We start from the raw sequence: 22,508 nt of genomic DNA on the forward strand, positions 1-22,508 counted from the left end.
CCTGGCGGTCTTGAAATGTTTGAGCCAAGGAGACTTGAAACTCTTCAGGGATCACCAGCAAGACCTCACAGGCCATTTCCCAAAGGGTGTGCACATAATGGCTTAAGAGTTAGGCCACACTGACTGAACGCCAAGTTGATGGAAGAGAACATCCTCTTCCCGAACGCCTCAATCCTTTCGGACTACCTACTGTAAGGAGCCATGGGGATTGCATTAGGTTTGACTCTGCTTGTGTAAGCTTTCAGAAAACTCGTGTGCTGCCAGAGTCCTGGTCGCTCTACGCTGGTCTGTGGCACCTGGTCACCTCTGTGTTCCCCGGTGGACAAGAGCAAAGCTCCGCCCAAGTACCCATATTGGTATTAGCAAGGGCTTAATTAAATTGAACCAAGGGCTCAGATGACAAGCCAAACGTGCAAAACCATCAAAAAATGAAATTAATGCATTATAATAAATAACAATAAATAGACCAGGTGCAACCAACACAAACAAAAATCAATTGTTCAGACAAACCACCGCATACCCATACGTCCTAGAATAAATAGTTTCATACATTTCTCAACCTAAATATTCAAATAAATTAGTAACCACCTTTAAACTGCACAGTTAGAACACTGAAGAAACCACGCATGGGTGGAATATTGGGAATAGAGATGTCACAGTGTCATCATTCTTTGTAAACAATATTTGATACAGATTATTTGACAGAATTACATTTTCTGTTAGCATCATTGTTTAAATCAAGGGGAAACAAATGAGAACAAGAACTCCAGCGCTTGTACCTGGCCAGCACTTACCAGTCAACTGTGCAATTCTGGACTTTGCAGCGAGCAGAGTTTTCCTGGTTTTATCATCCTTCTCTGACACCTGCTGCCGGAGCTGCTCTTCTTGGGTAGTCTTGTTCTGCAAGTCGTGCTGGAGGCGAGTCACCTCTGAATGCAACTGAGCCACCTGGTCATGAAGAGATTTAGATTCTGCTTCCTTTTCACTGATTGTCTGCATAAAATATTAACACATTTATCAAATAAAGAACTGTAAAAGTACACTTGTTGAAAATGTACTACATTTCTTCCAGTACCTCTATATCTCTGATAATCAAATGCAAATGAAGACAGTGATCTATACCTAGTCCGGGGACAGATATGAGGTTTTTTGAAAATGGAACAACCCCACCCCTAACACCCCCTCCCACCCTCCGGTTGTTCCTATAATTAAATGTTATCAGGATGAAGCATAGTACACTTGTTTTAAATTAGAGCAGGGGTCTCCAAACCGGTCCTGGAGGGCCGGATCCATGCCAGACTTTTTGAATATCCCCATTGAGATACATGTAGTAATTTTAAAAATCTGGCATGGATCTGGCCCTCCAGGACCAGTTTGGAGACCCCTGAATTAGAGTATACAACATAGGCTGCATTACAACTTTTAAAATAAATGCCAAAAAAAAAAAAAATCAGAAATAGGATTGGAAGTAAGGGCTCTACCTCATCACACTGGTATATTACTCAATTTATCCCACTATGGGTGCTTATTTTCTCTCTCCCAGGTTCAACTGCCCACAAACCTCCTATAATAAATGACTGTCGTCAAGACAAGTTATGGGACAGCACTCCAAGTAACTAGTAATCACTATCTTATACTAACAAGTCCACAAATTTTATTCCTAGGTGATGGTCACGAAAGTCCACATTCAGACCCTAAAGACTACTATCCAAGACAAGGAGGTTTTCAATTCTGTTAGTCTTGTTCCTTTTTTATTGCAAACCTGCAAGGTATAATCCAAACTTTTTTATTTGCAGAAATGCAAGGTGTTAGCCCAGCCAACATGTTTCATCTCTACCATGGACTTCATAAGGTCACTCATTCATGGAAGTATTTCATTATCAATATCAACAGTCAGTTTTCAACAATTCATTTTACAAATGTGTTTCTACTTTGAAAGCTCTTGTCGAACAGTGGCTGTAGGATGAACATGAATATCCAACTCCTTGCGTTACTGCTGATGAAGGACTATGCTTTTCAGCGCTTGGATAAATACGCCCCATATGGATTACTCCCTTTAGCCCCCCCCAACTTTTTCTGGATAGGCAAGTTGAGCAGCCAAAGAAAAAAAGGCAATAGAAGGCAACATAGGGCAAAAAAGTCAGAAGCAACATACCAGCTAACACTCAAACCCTAAGTCTAGTCAGCACCATACTTTCAAAAAATAAATAAATATATATATATGCATTAAGGCATTTTTCCACAACACTTGACCGATAACTAATTTTCTCTTATGGGACAGTCCTCAGGATCACTAGAATGCTTGAAACCAGCCTGCATTGTACTATAATGTCTACAAGTAAATCGAAGTTCTACAAATAATGCTATGTAGCACCCTTACTAGGACAGCACCTTCTTTTAATTGGCTCCAGCTTACTTTGCAAGACTGGATAATTTGGTATGCACCTCAGCAGTAAAATATCTCTGAATCCAAAACCCCACCATGAAAACACAGGTCCTAACCAGGGAACTTGGTGTATTTCAACATTCCTTCATAGTACTAGTCCAAGTTAACGACTGGGGATCCAGTTGTAGCCAGCTGGACACAATTCATTAAATCCTTAATTGGACTTTGGTTTTTAAAAATGCAGGCCAGTGGGGAGTATTTGAGGGGGTGGGGGGGTCGGAATGGGACAGAGTTTAGAGCCCTCTTCTTTCCTTGCTCCAGAGGGGGAGTTTGTTTGCCACACCTGCTTTCCAGAAGTGTGGGGTCTACTAGTTTGCCCCCTTTCCTAGCTCAAGTAGGGTATATGTCATGACTTTGTTCCCGCAGACATGGGCAATTAAGCAGTGGAGGGGTTGACTGTTTATCCTGACCAAATTGGCCAAGAACAAATGGGCAGCATTTTTGAGTTGTGTTTCCTACTCTGTTATACCCAAGGGCAGAGTGGTTTATGTTCGCTCTCCAGACCCAAAACTTCCTTATAATGTTTGTGAAAATGGGGTAGAGGAGATAAAGAAACAGGCATGTCTGGACACCATCTGACAAATAAAATGCCAGTTCTTCGAAATGTGTCTAATCTTCAGTCCTGTGACACTCCACTAGTCCCAGGTTAGGACGCCAATTTAGAAGCTGTGGAATGGATATTTGGTTTCTTACTCAACATACAGATTGGGAACTTTTTATCTAAAAACAAATTCTATGTCCATCAAAAAAAGAAAGATAGAGGGGCATTTTGTAACCTCCATCTTGTCTAAAAGGGAGTGGTATTTGGTAAGATTTAACCCATCACACAACTTACCTAAGGATTGTGGGTGGATTTTGATCCCGAATCCTGCATTTCTCAAGGTTGAGGTGCTTCTTTCGCCCAATACCCACTATTGATGTGGCAAAGAACAGGGGAATTTAACAGGTTTTTTGACCCTGTACCCTGTTTTAAATTGTCAATAGGGCACAGGGGCAACTTTCAAATCTCTTGGACTACTGAGATCCACAGAACTAGTTGAAAAAGGGAAGCGTCTCCACAGATAATCGCTGCAACAGCACACTGAAAACAATTCTGAAGACTGCACCAGGTCAGTTTCTTTGATTTATTTCATTATTTTTTGTGCAATCTCCTTTGGGCAAGGCAGGGGAGGAGATTTTATTCAATGCGAAGAGCTCCCTTGCCTTTGAGCAATATAATCAAAACAGCAAACTATGGGCACCAGAGGGGTGAGAAGGGCTATAAATTCGTCATTACCACCTATTAGGTAAGACAAAATGGGAACCATCTCACTGAGGAAGCCGTGAGCTTCCCTGGTGCAAATACATTACTCTCCACCTGGCCCTGACCAAGCATAGAGCATTTTATATCTCACCCAACCTCCTAGGCAAGACTGGAAGGTAAAGAATAGGTATCCTCCACATCCGCTGAACTTGAGCAAGAATGTTTTTTTCAGGCGGAAAGGTCATTAAGTCCTGCCCAGCCATATCGCAAAGGAGAATTTTATTTTAAGATCCCAGTAGGCTGGGGTTCATTTGTTACCACCTAATATGGGGGAGAATGCATTTATTTGGCTATCTTACTCTAAACTGAATGATAAGGAAGGGAAGAAATCTGCATTAGGAGGGCCTAAAACCAGACTACTTATGCATATAACAGCACTAGCTCTGCTGCTGTGCTGCTTCTGTATTAATTTCTCCTAACTCCTCAAGAAAATTGGGAAGGTAGTTTATTTAGTGCCTACTGTGCATGCACCTAAATGGCACATGTGCATTATTTGTTTTACTATGGATGCCAAAAAAGTATTATACACTTTATTGCTGATGATTACAACCACTTATATTTTGTCCCTGAGAAACAGCTGGATAACAATCACCAAATCACAGAAAGGAAACAAATGACACCTAGACCATGTTTACATTAATATTTGATGGACTTACTATCTTCAGATTCAGAGATATTCACCGAGAAGTTTATAGTTGGTAACATAGGCTTTAGGATCTCTTTCATAATATTTCAGTTGTTTGAGCAATCTGAACTAATTTGGCACACTGCAGATCTGACCACTATTTCCCAGGCGTTTGGTGTCAATTGGTCAAAAGGTATTCAGGCAAACATTAAGTTGACAAAACAGAGGTGCAGTCTGATGCAAGGCTGCGCGGTCCAAATTTAGGCCCTACCCCAGTATAGAAACTGGACTCATCATCACCACACAACAACTGCATTATCCTTGACAGAGGAGACACAGCACCCCTCATCCTCCTGGACCTCTCTGCAGCATTTGACATGGCCTCTCACCCGATCCACATCAGGTGCCTGCACGATATTGGCATCAAAGAACCTGCTTTCCGCTAGATCTGAATCTTCTTAACAGATAAAAATACAAGCTGTAAGCCGGACACCCAACTCCTCCGAGTAGGAAAGTACCCCTACTTTTTTCCTGGTAAATGATGCAATTTCACGTAAGTGCACTGGGATCCTGCTATCCAGGTCTCCAGTGACAGAGCTCTCTCCCTAAAACTGTACAATTGTTCCGCCAATTGGTAATACCTTTAGCAACCCTAAAAGTCCCTAGGAAATGGTAGCTTTGGTACCTAGGGCAAGGATGCTAAACAGGGTCCCTAAGAGCCGCAGCATATATTGTGCCATCCTAAAGGACGCCTCACCACACTTATGCAAACGGCCATTGCAGGCTGTGTGAGATATTGCAGGCAAAAGTGAAGACATGATATGACACAACCCCTATGTCTCATGTCTGCAGAGACTGCATGCAAATTAGTCATTCCTACAGCAGGCCTTATAGCCCTAAGGCAGGGTGCATTATATTACATGTGAGGACATACATGCATGAGCAGAAATGCCTATGTGATCTAGAAATCGAATATTGGACATTACCAGTGAACAGGGAAGCCATCTTGAGTAGAAGTACTGGGCACTGGTCATTACGAGTTCCCCCGCTACATGATGGCTTCACTAAAACAAAGATGTTTGGTATCAAGCATCTTGTAATAACCCCACACTGAAAACAGTGATGGGTTTATTAATACATGCACCCAGAGGTTACCTTAGAGGTACAACTTGAAAACCTACAAACCTCTAGTGTGCTGGCTGACTGACTGATGCAGACCAGCCAGTCTCAACAATCATGAAGAAGTCGACCAATCCAGCAGCTGAGCCTTTTTAAAGAACCCCAGTAGACTGCCAGGCCTTGGCAAATTGTCAGCAATCTCCAAGAAGAAATCACTGAAATCACGCTCCAGACGGGCAGCTACCTCCCCACCAACTGAAGCTGCATAGCACCAATACCTGTGGTACTAGACCCCTTGCAGCAACCAAAGCCTGTTTGAGTCCAATCTGGGATGCCGTCAAGGGATGTCAGCCCCACAGAGCCTCGCTTCCAGAGTGGTCCAGCTGTCCTGGTGATTGCACCCTCAACCGGCGAGACAGTCAACGGCAAGACCTGCAACACAACAGCCCAGCTGACCTAGCCACTCTGCACCCGAGCACCCCGGCCCAGGTACCCTAGGATCGACTGCTTTCTTGCTGCCAGGCTCCTTGTGAACTGAGCCTCCCCAGTGGGAGCTCTCAGACTTGTCCCAGAGTCCCCCTCTGCACCTTTTTCTTAGGTTTTTGTGTAGCGCACAAAGCTACGAGGGGTGAGGCAGGGCTGCGTTTTGGCGCCTACCCTGTTCTCTCTCTTTGTGAACGGGGTAGCGAGTTTTCTCCCCCGGGTCCCTACTGATGCCCCTATGATGTGTGGTGAGCGAGTCCCGATCCTCATGTTCGCGGACGACACCTTATTAATTTCAAAAACCCCCAGTGGCCTACAGCGTGCTCTTAAGCGCTTTGAGGACTTTTGCCTAGAACGGGGTTTGGAAATAAATAGAGCAAAAACTAAGTATATGGTCCTTACTGATCGTAAATTTATAGGGTGTACCAAACCCTACAGAGGGGGAATATACATGAACAACTCCCCGCTTGAACAGGTTGAAGCTTTTACCTACCTGGGGGTCACCCTCCAGAAAGATCTGGGATGGACTAGTTAACTAGAACTAGCAGTCCTTAAGCATCGCCAGCAGGCAGGTATCCTTCTTAAAAGGTTTAAATCTTCTGAATCAAAACCCATTAGCCCATTACTAGAAATTTATGGGATGAAGGTACTTAGTTCGGCTCTTTACGGAGCTGAACTATGGGGTTTTGAAAAATTGGGGAGTCTGACACTAGCAGAAAGCGACTAGTGTCCCGATAAGCACCCCGTTGTTACCCTTAATGTGGGACCTTGGGAAAAAGTCTGTCCAAGATCTTGCTTTCCTACGCCCGCTTCTGTATTGGCGTAGGATATGGACCACAGAAGAGCTTCAGCATTATGCAAAGGGCCTAAAAGAAATAATAGCTAAAGATTCCTCCCAAAAAATACATTAGCTAAAGGCCATAAAGTCTCTGCTAATTAGCCTGGGGATGAGGGAACTCCGGGATGACCCAGCAAATGCTGTTTTTCCCTCTAAAAAAGCTCTGAAGATAAAATATTGGGAGATGGTTACATTAAATGCAAGAACGCAGGGACTCTCCCTGCACCTTACAGGTCGCTTCCTTGAATTCAAGGGATACCCTAAGCTGGAATTGTACTGGGATGCCATCGAAAAGCAGCTTGATCGTAAACTCTACTTTCAAAATAGAGTAGGCTCCCTTCCAACAAGGTCATTCACAGCTAATTGGGTAGGCGAAAACCATCATGACATATGCCCTAGGTGTAGAGAAGAACAAGAGACGATAAGTCACCTCCTTTTTTTCTGTCCCCTCTATGTGGTCCCTAGAGAGGTGTGGATTAAACCAATATGTAAATTAATCTGTATCCGCAGACACAAGGAGGCGTTAAGAATCTTGTGTACAGACCCCAATTGCCATAGCAGTGGCAACATTTCTAAAATGGCCATGGATAATCCGGGCAAAAGCACTATGAAATTAGCTTGAGAATATTATCTAACCTGCTTATCTGTACTGTAAACGCTGTGATGTAGTTGGGACATGAGCCTCGCAATATAGCATCTGATCCCACAGAACTGATGAGTTTTATAAATTTTAAGGATGTGTTTTTAGCTATGCGATATTCGGCAATTGTCCCTTGGTGTTTAATTCTTTTTTAAATATATTTATTGTATAATCTTCTTAATGATATTTTTTTTAATTATTGGAAAATGTGATTTTATGTCTCACTTTTATGACTTAATTGTCAAATAAAGTTATTTGAATTGAATTCTTTACGAAGTTCTTGGTATCAAACTTTTTATAAAAATAGGACTTACTTTTTTATTATGTCTCAGATTTATTCTTTGAGCAGGTCCCTCACTTATTACCTATTTGAGTACAATAAATGCTTAGCATTACCCTTTGATAGGAATAAAATGGTCGCCCACTACCACATGAGTGTATTTAGTGTTATCATTTTTGCCTCTGTAAACCAATAAGGGTTGCCTGGATGCCCTGCACAGTGTACCTCGTTTTGGTGCACTATATAGAAAGCCAGCTTCCTAAACTTGGAAGCTTGCAAACACAAACTTACCTGCAATCAAGGTTCATTGCTCAGCCCTCAACATCCAACACAGAACTCTCATCACACCACACACTTCAGGAACAACACTAGTGCCCACTACACAAATATACTCAATTCAAACTCCTCACACATTAGAGCCACTACACACAACTCGTGATCCACTTATCTAAACAATCGCATCTCCTCCCACCAACCAGACACTTCCGCTCAACTTCTAGTTGCACACATCCCATGAATACACAGAATAAAATCAGGAGGACAGTCACTATTACATTGCTCCTAAAGCATGGAACAGCCTCCGACTCCAAATAAGAGCCGCTTCCTATGCTTTCATTCCACAAGAATCTGAAGTCTAGGATTTTCAATGAACCAACCTACCATCCGCAGGGCTAGGTGCGTGCGTACACACACACACACACAAACACCAGGATACCCTTAAGGGTCACAGTGCACAATGCCTGCATTAGTTAATGTGCAGTTACGATTACACTCATTCATTTATTCATTCAAGGAGGTATCTGAAGGGGATTTAAACAGTTTAGCAACTTCTGGTGCTTTATGGCAAACATTTAGAGGATTAGAGAAATGCCATTCACAATCAGGGAAAGAATTGTGCGTGCATTGACTAATCATCTATACTACTCTATGATGGGAAAAAACTGCAAATAGGTTTTGCTCTTTAAACAACCACATTAATCCTCTACACTTCGTCTCTGTGCCAGAGGCCAGACAGTTCACCAAAAACAAGGAGATAAAAGCTGGTTGAACACAAACAAACAAATATATGCATAGTAAAATTACCTTCTGTAGATTTTCCACTTGACTCTCCAGGGCTGCTGTCTTAGTCTTAGCCTGGCTCAAGGAGTCTTTAAGTTCCTGCATTTCCTGAAGCAAAGCAGGATCTGGTTGAGGTTCAAGAACAGCTGCAGCGGCAGCATCTGCAACCAACTGAAACAGAACACGTCCCTCAATGATCATTTCAGTTCACAACAGCAGGCTACCTATGAAGGAGCTACGCTACATTAAATTGCAGTCCCTTGAGTAGTTCCTGCAATGATCCTCTGGTAAGAAACCTGCTACCATGCAGGATAGTTTAAAACATTTTGTAATTGAAACAGAGTTGAACATAAATTTATACTGTGAAAATGACAAACGGTACTGCAATGGTAGGTTCCACAAATTAAAAAATTTAAAAATAAAAATTGGGTAGTACAAACATTACAAATGAAGGTCGCTTGTCCATCCGGTACCCTGTCTGTCAAACAGAATAGTCTTTGCCACAACAAATGCACACAACTGTATTGTACTGGCTGCTGTTTAGAGCAATCGCTTGATACTGGCCCACGCACCCGGTATATTTTTGTGGACATCTTCTAGCCTCAGATTGGCTTCTCAAGCAACATGGATTCATCCATACATTGTTTACATTTTGCAATGCGAGCAATGGTTGGAGTGCACCAACATTGAGTTATATGGCGAGTGGAAAGGAGTAAAACTACACCGAGGAACAACCTCTTGTACCTTAACAAGCACATTTAGCCTATTCTATTTAAAATAAAAAAAATGTGGGTTAAGCAAAATATTGGAACGCCTCACATTGTGGTCGGTGATTTACACTGTATCTCAGAGCTTCTTTAAAACACTGTGCAGAAGAGTACAAACTTCTGTGTGGAAACTAAGGCACAGAGGGGGGGATGATTCACGTTCCATACAGCAGAGTTTTTGTGTGTAGTACACTGTGCAAGTATGTAAAATATACAGTACTAAAACTGGGTGTGATTGCCATTTCCCTATGTGTGTCCAGTGGCTTTCTTCATTCCATATCTTCCAAGGGACTTATGTCTGCTTCTCATGACTGAGCTTTTCAAATGTATCAGGTGTGCTGATGTAGGAAAGTGCCCCTTTTTGCATGGTTGCCCCCTCTTTTTGCTGAATTGCTGATGTGTTTTGACTGCGTGTTACCTGGGTTCCTGCCAACCAGGTACCCAGTGCTTATGTTTTTCCCCAAACTGTACTGTTGCAAAACCCAATGTGCAACTCTGGCCACATGCTAGTCCCATGTAAGTAGTAACCTACGTACCAAGGGCCCTGTGATCAGGGAAGACCTCTAAGGGCTACAGCACTTATTATGCCATCCTTAGAGGCCTTGTGCCTTTACACTCGCACTCACTGCCATTGCAGGCTTAGTGTTTTAGTGCAGAACAAAGTGAAGAGTCGACACAGCACACATCCCTGTGTGCCATGCCTACTATCCACTGCCCTGGCATAGGTAAGCCACCCTTCTAGATGGGTGCATATACAAGTGGTGAGGGTACAGGTGCATGAGCCCTGTACCCCTACAATATCTATGTAAAGTCTTAGACATTGTAATTGAAGTAATGCCATAAAGAGTATATGGTCTGGGAGTTTGTCATTAGGGACTCCACAGCACCATGATGGCTTAACTGAAAACTGGGAAGTTTGGTATCAAAATTCTGATCACATTAAACCCACACTGATGGCAGTGTGGGATTTAATGGAAAAATGAACTCAGGGATGCCCCCTGAAAAACAACCTAACTTAAGTGTCCTGGCTGAGTTACTGCTCGCCAGCTGCCACCACTGGACAGGTTTCTGGACCCCTGCTGCTCTCAGGGTCCTGAAACAAAGCACATCCTGGGACGAGGTGCCAAGCCTCCTCCCCCAGGATGGGCAGGGTCCACGAAGGGGAAAATTCAAAGGCCTGTCGCCTTTGGGTCAGAATCGGTGGGGGGCAGTTGCTGGGAGCAGCAAATGGCTTGGGGTAATTCACACACTGTTGGTGGAAGAATCAGCGGGAAAACCAAGTTCGGAGGAGAGAGGTGACCACCTTTGCCAACTTCCCCCCTCAGGTGAAGCACAACTCTCAGTCCATGCCATCTTGCGTCCGAGCACTTTGCCGGGGCCGGTTGTGGTTCCCAGTCCGGCCCGGTCAACTTACCTCTCCAACTGGTAGTCGCCTCCAGAAGATCTTTGTCCCGAGCCTGCAGTGTTTGTTGCAACAGGGGATTCCCCATTGAAACAAACAGGGCACCCAATGCCAAAACAGCACCAGGACTCTCCGCCACCACTGTGGGTGCAACTTGTGTGCTAAATCAGATGCCCCCTTTGCCCTGAGCTCAAGTCCAGGAGCTTGGTTCCCACAACCTTGTGACCAGCTCGTGAGCAACCACCAACCAGAGGCTTCCTATCCCCCATTGGATAATATTGAGACTCAGCACTCTGCCACCCTAGTGACATTGAGGGTGTTTTGAGAGTGCACCCTCTACTCTGGGGGGGACCCTGGTTCTAACCACAGAAAACTAACTCCCAAACCTAAGTACTTACTGTTAAGTTGATGACATTGTTTTCTCCCATAGGACCACATTGAACTGCTTGCTTGAGAAAAAGTGTGGAGTTGGTTTGTATGAAACTCTAAGAAACTGAAAATATACAAAAACTGATTTACTTACCTTTTCTCTAGGAAATGTCCCAGTGTGATATCTAAGCATATCACACAGACCAGAAAAAGTAATTGAAAAGTAATCTGAAAAGTAACTGAAAAGTAATAAAACTGCTTTACTAACAAAAGACTTGACTGTAACAAATCCAATTGCATTCAACTGCATTTAAACTGTATTACCTGCATTATTCTTGCAAAGTATTATACTTACTTGTACCAGGCCTGGCTTGGTTCTAGAAAATGAAATAACTAAATAATATTTTTTACAACCAAATTGGTTAGAGTTCAGTCTTTGAGTGTGACATTTCTTGCCCGAGTGTGTACAATAAATGCTTAACACTACCCTCTCATAAAGCCTTACTGCTCGCCCACACTACTACAGATATAGAGTAAAGTATTATCTACTTTTACCTTTGCCTACCTTTGGGTTTCCACATTTTGGTATAGTATATACAGAGCCAGCTTCCTACATTTGATAACTGATTTGTAAATGTAGGAAGCTGGCTCTTTATAGTGTGTACCAAAATGAGGTACACACCATAGAGAGTCCAGGTATCCCATAGTAGTGTACACAGGCTTGCTTTAACAATGTCAAGGTGCTCTATTTGTGGTAGTGTGGTCGAGCAGCCATAAGCTTATCAGAGGGGAGTGTTAAGTGTTTGTTGCACACACAGAGTCAATAAATGGCACACTCAAATAAGGAAACCAGACACCAATTCATAAATATATATCCCAGATTTTTATATTAATTTAGACATCAAGATATACTAGATCAGATGAGTACTTTGAGTTAGCAATTTTCATAAACACACAAAATACAGTGTCAGATTTGAGGCATGAGTCTTGAACGCAGTAATGTTATCTTATGGGAGAAACACATAGTGCAGGGAAACTTGAAAACGACTTACAGGCTTGTGCTTCTGAACTTACAGTAAGTAGGGGACAAGGTCCAATAAAGCACCAAGAGTTCATGTTTACCTGCCCTGGGGTGCCCGGGTGCAGAGGTGCTGTTTGCTGTAGCAGGCTCAAATGATACACCTTGTAGTCAATGGGCAATAGTACCTGCAGTGAAGGCTGCAAGTGGGGACTGGGTACCTGTCCGTCCGAATCCAAAGGGGGGTTCGGCTGTTGAGGGTCTCAGGCTCAAAGAGACTCCTTCAGTTTTAATAGACTGTAAGAAAGTGGCTCTATATATACACTGGACAATAAGGAAGTACAGTGTGTATAGAGTCCACAAACCCCAAAGGTATAACAGAGGTTAAAGTCAGGACTGCCCTTACTCTCCAAAGTGGTAGCTTGGTCGAGCAGTAAGGCAGTACCAGAGGGCAGTTCAAAGCATTTGTTGTACACACTCAGTCAGCATAAGGATTTCACACACTCCAAAGACTGAACTCCAGGCGAATGATTTTTATTACAAAGATATAGTTGTTTTATTTTTAGAACCAACAGGCATAACAATATACTTTGCTAGATAGGAGAACTCTCATGTAATCACTTTGCAAGGAAGCAATAAAGCTGGTGAACACAATAGGTACAGGAGTTGCTGAAGGCAACTCCGATCTAGACACACTTTAGCATTGAGCTCAATAGATTGTTACCATCAAAGTACAGTTGATTACAGTACAGATTACTTTAGTAGTTCCAGGACTAGATCCTAGATTCAGTCCTGGGGTCTTAACTGAACCCAGATTAGCAAAAACGTTTTAGTTACTGTGGTGAATTTTCATGAATATAAAGCGGTTTTAAAAGTTCACACTTAGAAACTTTTCAATGTTAATCTGGCAATGTTATTCAATGGGAGAAAATTCAGGTTGCAGGTAAAGTATGATCGCATTACTTTTGTAATACAGTTCTGGACTTCTAGGGCCAGCACTGGGGTCTGAACTTAAAACAGGTATGTAATTGCGTTTCAGTATTTCGTAGGATTTTTAAAGAATATTTCAAGTTTTCAAAAGTAGGCACTTAGAAGAAATTTCATAGAAAAGCAAACAATGAGTTCCTATGGAGAAAATAAAGATTACTAGCAAACTCTGCAAGGATTAGTTTTGCGGTTCAGTACTGGGCTGCAAGGTACAGTACTGGCTTCTCACCTGCTTGCAGGTGAGTACTTCGGAATTCGGACTTCGGCTGATTTTATAGGAATATTTGAAGTTTTCAAAACTTCACACTTAGAAAATTTTCGAGTCAAAATGGGTCAATGTTATCCAACGGCAGGTAAGTGAGTTACCGGTGTCCAGGTGAGTACTTGGCTGGTGAAGTTAAAGTTCCGGGTATAGACTCAGGGGTCCCCCAGGGTCAGGTAAATACAGTCTGTTCAGCCCCAGCAGCGCCAGCCGGGTGCTGAGGTAGGTAGGCCCAATGATAACCAATGAGGGAAAGGGGGCCTTCGGTTGGTGGCAGCTGGCAAGAAGACCAGGCGGCTACGGGAGCTGGGCTCCTGGTCACTTGCTCAGGGCAAGGGGGGGGGGGGGGGGGGGGGGGGGGGGGGGAGAGAAGTAGGATAGGACAAAGGTGGTACAGCCAATGGCACTAGGGCAGCTGGGTACATGGTGCTCTTGAGCTGTCGGGCGCTCAATGTTATCCAATGGGAAAGGTCAACAAGGAACAAAGGCTGCAGGCTCAGGGACGGAGACTCTCCAGGGGCCACCAGCACTTCGAGAGGTAAGTTGGGATCTTGGAGCAGAGGTAGGTACCCCAAAGGGAGGCACAGGGGGTTGTAGGGCACCGGGGTGTCGGAAAAGCTTACCCCCGGCTGGTCGCGGTTGTGGTGGCCCCTGGTTCTGAGTCTGCAGGCGTCGGCTGGTTCATCGAGGAGGGTCTTTGGGCACTGGACTTCGGGTCCCAGTCGCCGGGGGGGGGATGTCCTTGTGGTCTTGGTTCGGTTGGGCCCGGTCCGGCGGGTGCAGAGTGGGCTGGTCCAGAGCTTCCTGGTTGGCACCAGGTGGGTTGTTGCAGAAGAGCCTCTGCTGATGGGAGTCTCAGTCTTCAAGAGGGTCAAGGCAGGCATGTCCTCCGGGTGTCCCAAGGTTGCTGTCCGCAGGAGTCGCCGGGATTAGGCAGGAGCAGGTTCCAGGATCGACAGGCCGGTAGGCCTGGGGCCAAGTCAGTTGTCATCCTGTTAGCAGCTGCATGGCGGGTCGTCTTCTTCTTGATCATCTTACTTCTCTTCGTATCGGGATCTGAGGAAGGAAGGTTCAGGGAGCCCCTAAATACTGAATTTAGGGGCTTTTACAGGTAGAGCAAGGGCAGGGACCTATGGGTCCCTGTCCTGGGGTGAGTACACCCCCTAGTTTGCTCCTCTCCTGTGGGAGGGGGCAGGAGCCTAGCTGGGATTGGGCAGGGCTCCCCATCTACAAGATGGCCAGAGCCCGGGGTCGTGCTTCACCTTGTCTCCCCCAACTGAGGAGTGGTGTTAGCACAGGCTGGCACCCTCCCCGACCCCCCCCCCCATCCTGATGTTTTTCCCGCCGGTCTGCCCGCCAGAGTGGGGGTTAGAACTGGTGGGGGCCAGTTGCTGGGTACAGCAAATGGTCTGGAGAAGCTCACAGAGGTGGCATGCATTTGAAGCTTCCCCCCTGCCCATCTTGGGGGAGGAGACCTAGCACCTCGCCAAGGATGTGCATTGTTGCAGGCCCAGGAGAGCGGGGGGCTCTCCACCCAGGGGTCCAGCATCATTTCTGCTGTGTGGCAGCCTCTGCAGCCACTCAGCCCAGACGTAGATTGTAGGTTAGGATTTCAGAGGGCATCTTTAAGATGCCCGTTGGTGCATTTTACATTAAATCCCACACTGGCATCAGTGCGGGTTTAATGTGCTGAGAAGTTTGGTACCAAACTGGTCAGTCTTGAGTGTAGCCATTATGATGCTGTGGAGTTCGTAATGACAACCTCCCAGCACCATATACTCTTAATGGCATCACTGCACTTGCTGTGCCCAGGAATGGCACAGGGTACTGTAGGGGCACAGGGCTCATGCACCTGTGCCCACATCCCTGGCATAGGGCACCCAGCTAGAGGGGTGACTGAAGTATGCTAGGGCCGTGGGTTCTGTGGGCATGGCACACAGGGATGTGTGCCATGTCGACTCTTGGTTTAGTTATGTACTTAGGCACTCAGCCTGCAAAGGCAGTGTGTGGGTGCCAGTGCACAGGGCCCCTGAGGGTGGCACAATAAGTGCTGCAGCCCACAGGAGTCTTCTCTGGTCACCATGACCTGGGTACCTAGGGTACCAGTTACTAGCGGCTGACAGGTGGCCAGAGATGCCAATTGGGTTTTTAGTTTCAGCACAGTTTCAGGGAAGAAACGCAGGCCCTGGGTACCTGGTTGGCAGGAACCCAGGGCACACTCAGTCAAAGCACATCAGCAGTTCAGAAAAAAGAGGGGGCATACCAAGGCAAGAAATATGGCACTTTCTCACAGACTCTAGCTGGGTGTCTCTGGTCGATGGATGTTTTATCCGGCAGGTCGGTGAGTTTAAGTCTGGCATAGTTCTTGGTGCACCCGCAGAAGAAATACAGCACAAAGACTTTGGTGTGGAACTGGCCACTGTGTAAGTCCATTGATGTGCAGATCTGTTTTGATGGCGGTTGTGTTCAGTCTGAACACAAACGAGCCTTGGTGCTTGCAACAGGCTCTGGTTTCCTGGGAACTGGCGCAAGAGCCTCCGGGGTGGATCCGGGTCTCGAAGACTGGATGGATCAATGCGGCTGACCTGCTGAACACACTGGCCTCCTTCTGGGCTGCTGCTGTGTCGGTGGGCCTGGTGGTCAGCAGATCGGTGAACCAGACTGTGTGGTCGGTGCCTGCAGGCAAGTGGCTCCTCCACTTCAAGGGAAATGCTGGCTGGTTGGCCAAGTGCTGGCAAACCCTCCAAAGATTTTGGAGGATGCCCAATTGCAGGACGAGTTGGGTCTTTGTAATTGTTGGAATAGGAGCAGGAAGGCAGGGTTTGGCACCAAGTCGACAACTAGTCCACAGTTCTTGCGTTCTTTGGCTTTTTGTCCTCTTTTTGTCAGGCAAATCATTCCTGGTGTCAGGAATCACCTAAATACTCAATTAAGGGGTGTTGAGGCGAGCGAAGAATAGTAGCCAATGGGCTACTTACCCTACTACCACTATATGAACACTTCTTGTGAGGAGTGGGCATAACCCTGTGCCAGAGTTCCTAATTCTATCAAAAACAAAATGGTGGAACCCTTCTTTCCTGGAGCACATAAGGTAGCCCACCTAGGGGTGTGAATAGCCTGGTGGTGAAACACGCCTACTGCATAGCTAATTTCCCTCTTGTCCTGGTGCCAAATGGGCCTCCGGGCAGGTGACGGAATCTCCCATATCAGGGGGAAGCCGGTGTCGCATATTAAAAGGAGACTTTGAAGCCCCTAGCTTTAACATGCTTAATCACCAGCAACCCTGCTGGAGAAGGTGTTAACACCTTCCTTCAGAGCAGGCATTGTTTCTGGTCTCAGAGCATGGGCTCTAACCTGCAGGGAGTGAGAAAATTGTCTGTGGTGGCACGCTTGATGATACCAGTCAGCCAACTCACTAGAAGCTGGCAGGTTTTTCAGTGGGCATCTGTAAGGTGGCCTCTGGTGGCACGTCATAAAACATTTAGTACTGGCAACAATACAGATTAATTAAAAGAAGGTGTTTGATCAAACACCATAGGTTTTAGTGAAGCACTATCCTGTAGCTGGAGAACTCGTAATGACCAGAGCCCAGTAGAAGTACTTAAGATGGCTTCCCTGTTCACTTGTACCATCTAGGAATTAAAGTAGACATTGCAGGGGTATAGCTGGCCATGCAGATGTACGAATTACTTACCTGCGGTGACGATGTATCTGGTAGAGACTATCCTAGCCGCAGATTCCTTAACATGAAATTATCCCCAGGCGTGAGACTGGATCCGGTAATTTTTTGCCCAGCATCCCTGCGCGCCGGGGAGACAGCATCACGCGACTCTGCCCAGGCGTTGTCAGCGTACGTGAAATCAGCGAGGTCACATAAGTCCCACCCCGGCACGCCGACGTCAGTTTTCCTTCGGAGAACTTTTCCGCGCCACAATGCGGAGCCATCAGACAAAACTGTGGGAGTATGGGAACAATGTGTGAAAGAGAAGAAACATTGGAAAAAGGAATGGTGACGAACAACACCATAAGGAGCAGCGTAAACACTGCAGTACCCAGAGGTAGGGAAATAAGGGAAATGATAGAGCCGTCACCCTGCCAGTATGGAGACAGCTTCCCCCCTGGAGACAAGGAACACATGTAAAATGTCATGACAACATGTAGCAGGACTACAACCCCAACCAAAAACATCGAAGGGGAACCAGTTCCAAGACAAGCAGGAACGACAAACCTCCAAAGCAACCCCAGCACAGAGTGCGACAACCCCCCAAACAAACAAAGGGTATAGGCACGGCCATAGGACCCCAACCCAGAGAATAGCAGAGGGGCCATAACCCTAACAAAAAAGGGAGAAGGAGGGGAGGGAGAGAGTGAAGGCAAGCCCCAATCCAGGGGCAACCAGAGCAGAGGGGCACAGGAGTACCTCTAAACCCATCCTCCAATGTGCCATAGAGGAGGAAAGGAACAAGACGAATCATCAAAAAGAGCGAAGGGATGCACTCACAGACATAGCAACCCCCAGGAGGCGAGTGCAGAAGACCAAGCCAAAAGGTCCTCGTAGAACGGGGAGGAAGGGCAGGCCGTGAAGGAATCTGCGGCATGAATCGTCTCTACCAGTTAAATCGTTATCGAAGGTAAGTAACTCCTACATCTGATACACTACTAGCCGCAGATTCCTTCACATAGAACAAATACCCTAGCCATACCCTGGGAAAGAGGGTCTGCGAGAGGAACCCACCAGCTAGAGGGTCCCACCGGGGACTAGTCCAACGGACAGGGCGAGGAGCCCCATCCCTCCAGGCAAGGGGAACCCCTACAAGCAGACCACCAACCCAAGGGGGGGGGGGGGGGGGGGGGGGGGGGGGGAGGATAGAAGAGTAAGCCCGTTCACACTCAACAGAGGAAACAAGGGCAAGGTAAGGGGAGGCCGAACCACCCCACACCCATACAAGGCAACAGAACCTTCATCCAAGGCCAAGGCAAGGAAGAGGAAGATCAACCTAAAGGCTCCGAGGAGGAGAGGAAGATCAACTAAAGGCTCCGAGGAGGAGAGGAAGATCAACCTAAAGGCACAGAGGAGGAGAGGAAGATCAACCTAAAGGCACAGAGGAGGAGGAAGATCAACCTAAAGGCTCCGAGGAGGAGAAGAGGAGGAGAGGAGGAGAGGAGGGACGGAGGAAGGTAGGAGGGTGGGAGGGAGGAGGGAGGAAGGAAGGGAGGAGGCCGAAGCCTCGCCAAGAACCTCCGGATGGCCGAGTCTGGAACAAGAGAGTGCCATCGAAGGTAAGATCTACCAGCCGTACCAGCACATTTTCCAGAAACACACTGTCCTGAAGCCAAGCATGGCAGCAAAGGGCAACCGAAGAAGCCATGGCACGACCAAGCACCTTCAAGATGTCCAGAGTGGAGCGAAGAATAAATGTCGCCAGCTCCCGGCCATCCAACGCATGGTGCCGCAAATCAACTCCAGCATTCTCCCGAGAAGCGGCAGATCCAAAGAACTCCGCCGAGTCCCACAAGCAAGAGGTAGACAACACACAAAGTGTTAAGGGCCCGCAGGGCCGCACTGGTCGAAGCAAACATATTGTGCCCCCAAAAGTCCAGCCAGCGGGCCTCCCGTGATGGTGGAGACAACAGCGTCGGCGGCAGGGATGGAAAGGCAATCTGCAGAGGGGGACTCGAGGCAGAGGGGTGGAGGGAAAGACACACCGGGTCACGCGGTGCTGGAAGGTGCCGGTGCAGACTGTTTTGGGGCACCAGATCCCCCATGGCGAGCGCCCCCAAGTCCCCATCAGAGAAGAATGGAGCAAACCCTCAAAGGGAAGCAGCAGCTCCCTCCCACTAGAGCCCTGGTGGATAATTTCCAGAAGATGATCCGGCTGCACATTTCCCAGCGGATCACCCATGCGCTAAATACCCACAGCCGTGGAAACCGCGCGAGCGAAGGCTGCACCTGCCTCCATAGGGCCCCGAGGTGGGGAAAGTAGCTCCAAACTAAGGCGGCCGTCTCCTAATCCAATCGGAGTGAGTAAGGGCCAGGTCGGGAAAGAAGAAAGAGGGACCTGTGGCTCCTCCGGCGAAAACCGCGGCAAGGAGCAGTCTTTTGATGACATCAGGGAAAAAGTCACGAGGCGGCGGCCCGTCTCCGGCGATGACAGCAGCAGGCACCAACCTCCGGGGAAGAGGGGACGTCCAAGGACAAGTCCACGACCAGGCGCCTGTCCGGTGCCGTTGTGTCCGCAACCTGAGGCAGGACGTCAGTCATCCAGAGCCAAAGACGACGCCGGAGAGGTCTCCACACCACACTGTGCAGGAAACCGGGGCTGGGCCGGAGAAGAGGCGGCTAAGGGACAGCGCCGGAACTGCACCGACTACCTCCGACGAGGCAGCCGCCTGAGTGGAGGGAGGAGAGGGTCCAGGGAGGGATGCAGGGTCCCCCGCAAGCCTCTACTCATGATGGTACGAGGGGGGTCCACCGACCACTGTGGCGCCGCCAGGGCCAGCAGCCGCCAGCGCAGTAGCAGCATCACATCTGCCCCAGACAAGATCGCCGCCTGTCCATAGGGCCGGGAGGGGCTCAGGGATGCGACCCGAGCCCCAGCGACCTCCCGCGATACCACAGGGACTCCCGCAGAAGTTTGCGGCGAAGCAAAGAGGCGCCGTGGTCCGAAGGAGGGACCCTCGAAGGGCCGCACCCCAACGGCACCACATCCTCCAAGCCTGCAACCGAGCCAGTCGGCGCCAGGGCCGGAGCCGCCGGGATGGCCCCGCACAACGCAAGTGATCCGTCGACGTCCCAGGAGGGGAAGGAGTAGTAGGAGAAGCCAGCGAGGCCTACATAGCCGCCGCATATGTCTCAATCTGGGCTCTCGACGCCCCCTCACAGGAAACTGTGGATAGGAGGACGATACCCAGGGCTGCATCACCCGCCGAGAGCCCACGCCTCCAACAGGCTGGAAACAAGCCCTCGGGGGCAAACAGCGACACTTACCGACAGGGGAGCGACGCTCTTGCAGCTTAGGAGAAGTATGAGGACGATGGCTGTTCCGAAACTCCCGCAGAAGCTGATCGAGGTGACTAAGCCGATCTGGACATGCGAGCCGAGAGAAGTTTCATCTAGCGCTCCCGCCGAGATTACGGCTTTGACTGTTGGCACACCTCGCAATCAGCAGAGCAGTGATCTTCCCCAAACGCCACATACAATGAGGTGAGGGTCTGCCGCCATCAGACGTCCACAAGACAAGCAGGTCTTAAAGCCCGAAGGCATCCGCACACTGTTCCCACAAACTCGCATAATAGGGAAAGGCTTAAACCGGCCCGGAGCATGAACCAGATCTGCATTGCACACGGAAAAGGAAAAAACTGACGTAGGCGCGCCGGGGTGGGACTTATGTGACCTCGCTAATGTCACGTACGTGGACAACGCCTAGGCGGAGTCACGTGATGCCGCCGGCACGCAGGCATGCTGGGCAGACAATTTCCGGATCCAGTCTCACGCCTGGGGATAATTCAACATTAAGGAATCTGCGGCTAGTTGTCTCTATCAGATATGCCCTCACATGTAATACACCCTGCCTTAGGGCTACAAGGTCTGCTCTGGGGGGTTTGTATATATTACATGCAGGGACTTTGGCATGGCAGACAGTGAGTGCGCGATGTCATATCTTCACTTATGGCTTGCACCATGACACGCAGTCTGCAATGGCAGCCTGCATGCAATATGTATGGGGGTCCTTTTGGGTGGCATAATACCCGTTGCAGCACTTCGGGACCCTTTTTAGTACCCATACCCTAGGTACCAGGCATATCACTTACTAGGTACTTACAGGAGTGCTAAAGTACCAATTACTTACCTTTGGTAATGGTGTATCTGGTAGAGACGATTCTGCCCGCAGATTCCTCAACGTAGAATTATCCCCAGGCATGAGACTGGATCCGGAAAACTTTGCCACAGCATCTCTGCGTGCCTGGGGCGGCACCACTTGACCCCGCCCTGACATCGTCCGCGGTCATGAAGTCAGCGAGGTCACATAAGCCCCGCTGACATCAGTTTGCTTCGGAGAACTTTTCTGTGCCTCCACGCGGAGCCAGTGCAAACAAAAAATACTGAGAGCATGAGAACAGTGTCTAATAAGTATAAACAGCAGACAGGGAAGCAATCCCTGGTGAGCAACAGCACCACAAAAGGGAGTGTTCGCACTGCAGACGAGAACATCCATGACCGAAATAAGAAACATGGCTGCTGTCCACAGGACAGACCTACAAGGGAAAGGAGACACCCTCCCAGGGTACAGAAGAACCAAAGGACCTGCAAGAAAGGCAGCAGACTGAGAAGACCTCAGAGACAGGCAAAATCAATAAAGGGGGGAGAAGGTCCTACAGCAGACCCCCCCCCAAAAAACCACGTCCAAGGCACGCCGAGGCCCCGCACGAGCGAGGGACCTAAGCACCACCCAGAGACGGGAGAGTAGGAGAGGGAGAGAGGGAGAGAGAGAGAGGAGGAGAGGGAGAGCAGCAGAGGGAGAGGAGGAGGAGAGGGAGAGTAAGAGAGAGGGGAGAGAGGGAGGAGGAAGGAGGGAGGGAGGAGAGGGAGGAGAGGGAGGAGAGGGAGGAGAGGGAGGAGAGGGAGGAGAGGGGGGAGAGGGGAGGAGAGGGGGAGAGGGGGGAGAGAGGGGAGAGAGGGGAGAGGGGGGAGAGAGGGGGGAGAGAGGGGAGAGAGGGGAGAGAGGGGGGAGAGGGGGGAGAGGGGGGGGAGAGGGGAGAGGGGGGAGAGGGGGGGGGGGGAGGGGGAGAGGGAGAAAGAAAGATCCAGAAGCAGGGGGAACACAAAGGACACCGAAATCCACCGCCACAAGACTGGCCAGAGTACGCAACCATCAGGAGGGAAGCGAACAGGACAGCCGAAGAGGGCAG

The 22,508-nt window shown here is 48.1% G+C and overlaps 1 protein-coding gene across 2 annotated transcripts in view; it reads right to left on the bottom strand.

The window, feature by feature from the left end:
• The window catches only part of TPR (translocated promoter region, nuclear basket protein), a 684,526-nt gene that overhangs the window by 331,735 nt on the left and 330,283 nt on the right, over positions 1–22,508 (bottom strand). For both annotated transcript variants that reach the window (XM_086956072.1, XM_086956065.1), the window contains exons 32-33: positions 8,818–8,964; positions 795–993 (exon numbers count right to left, since the gene is read on the bottom strand). In XM_086956072.1, the coding sequence (XP_086812198.1) occupies positions 795–993; positions 8,818–8,964 (346 nt within the window). The remainder of the gene's footprint in view (positions 1–794; positions 994–8,817; positions 8,965–22,508) is intronic.

Source organism: Lissotriton vulgaris, chromosome 1_1, assembly GCF_964263255.1.
Source record: "Lissotriton vulgaris chromosome 1_1, aLisVul1.2, whole genome shotgun sequence".
Classification (NCBI taxonomy): domain Eukaryota; kingdom Metazoa; phylum Chordata; class Amphibia; order Caudata; family Salamandridae; genus Lissotriton; species Lissotriton vulgaris.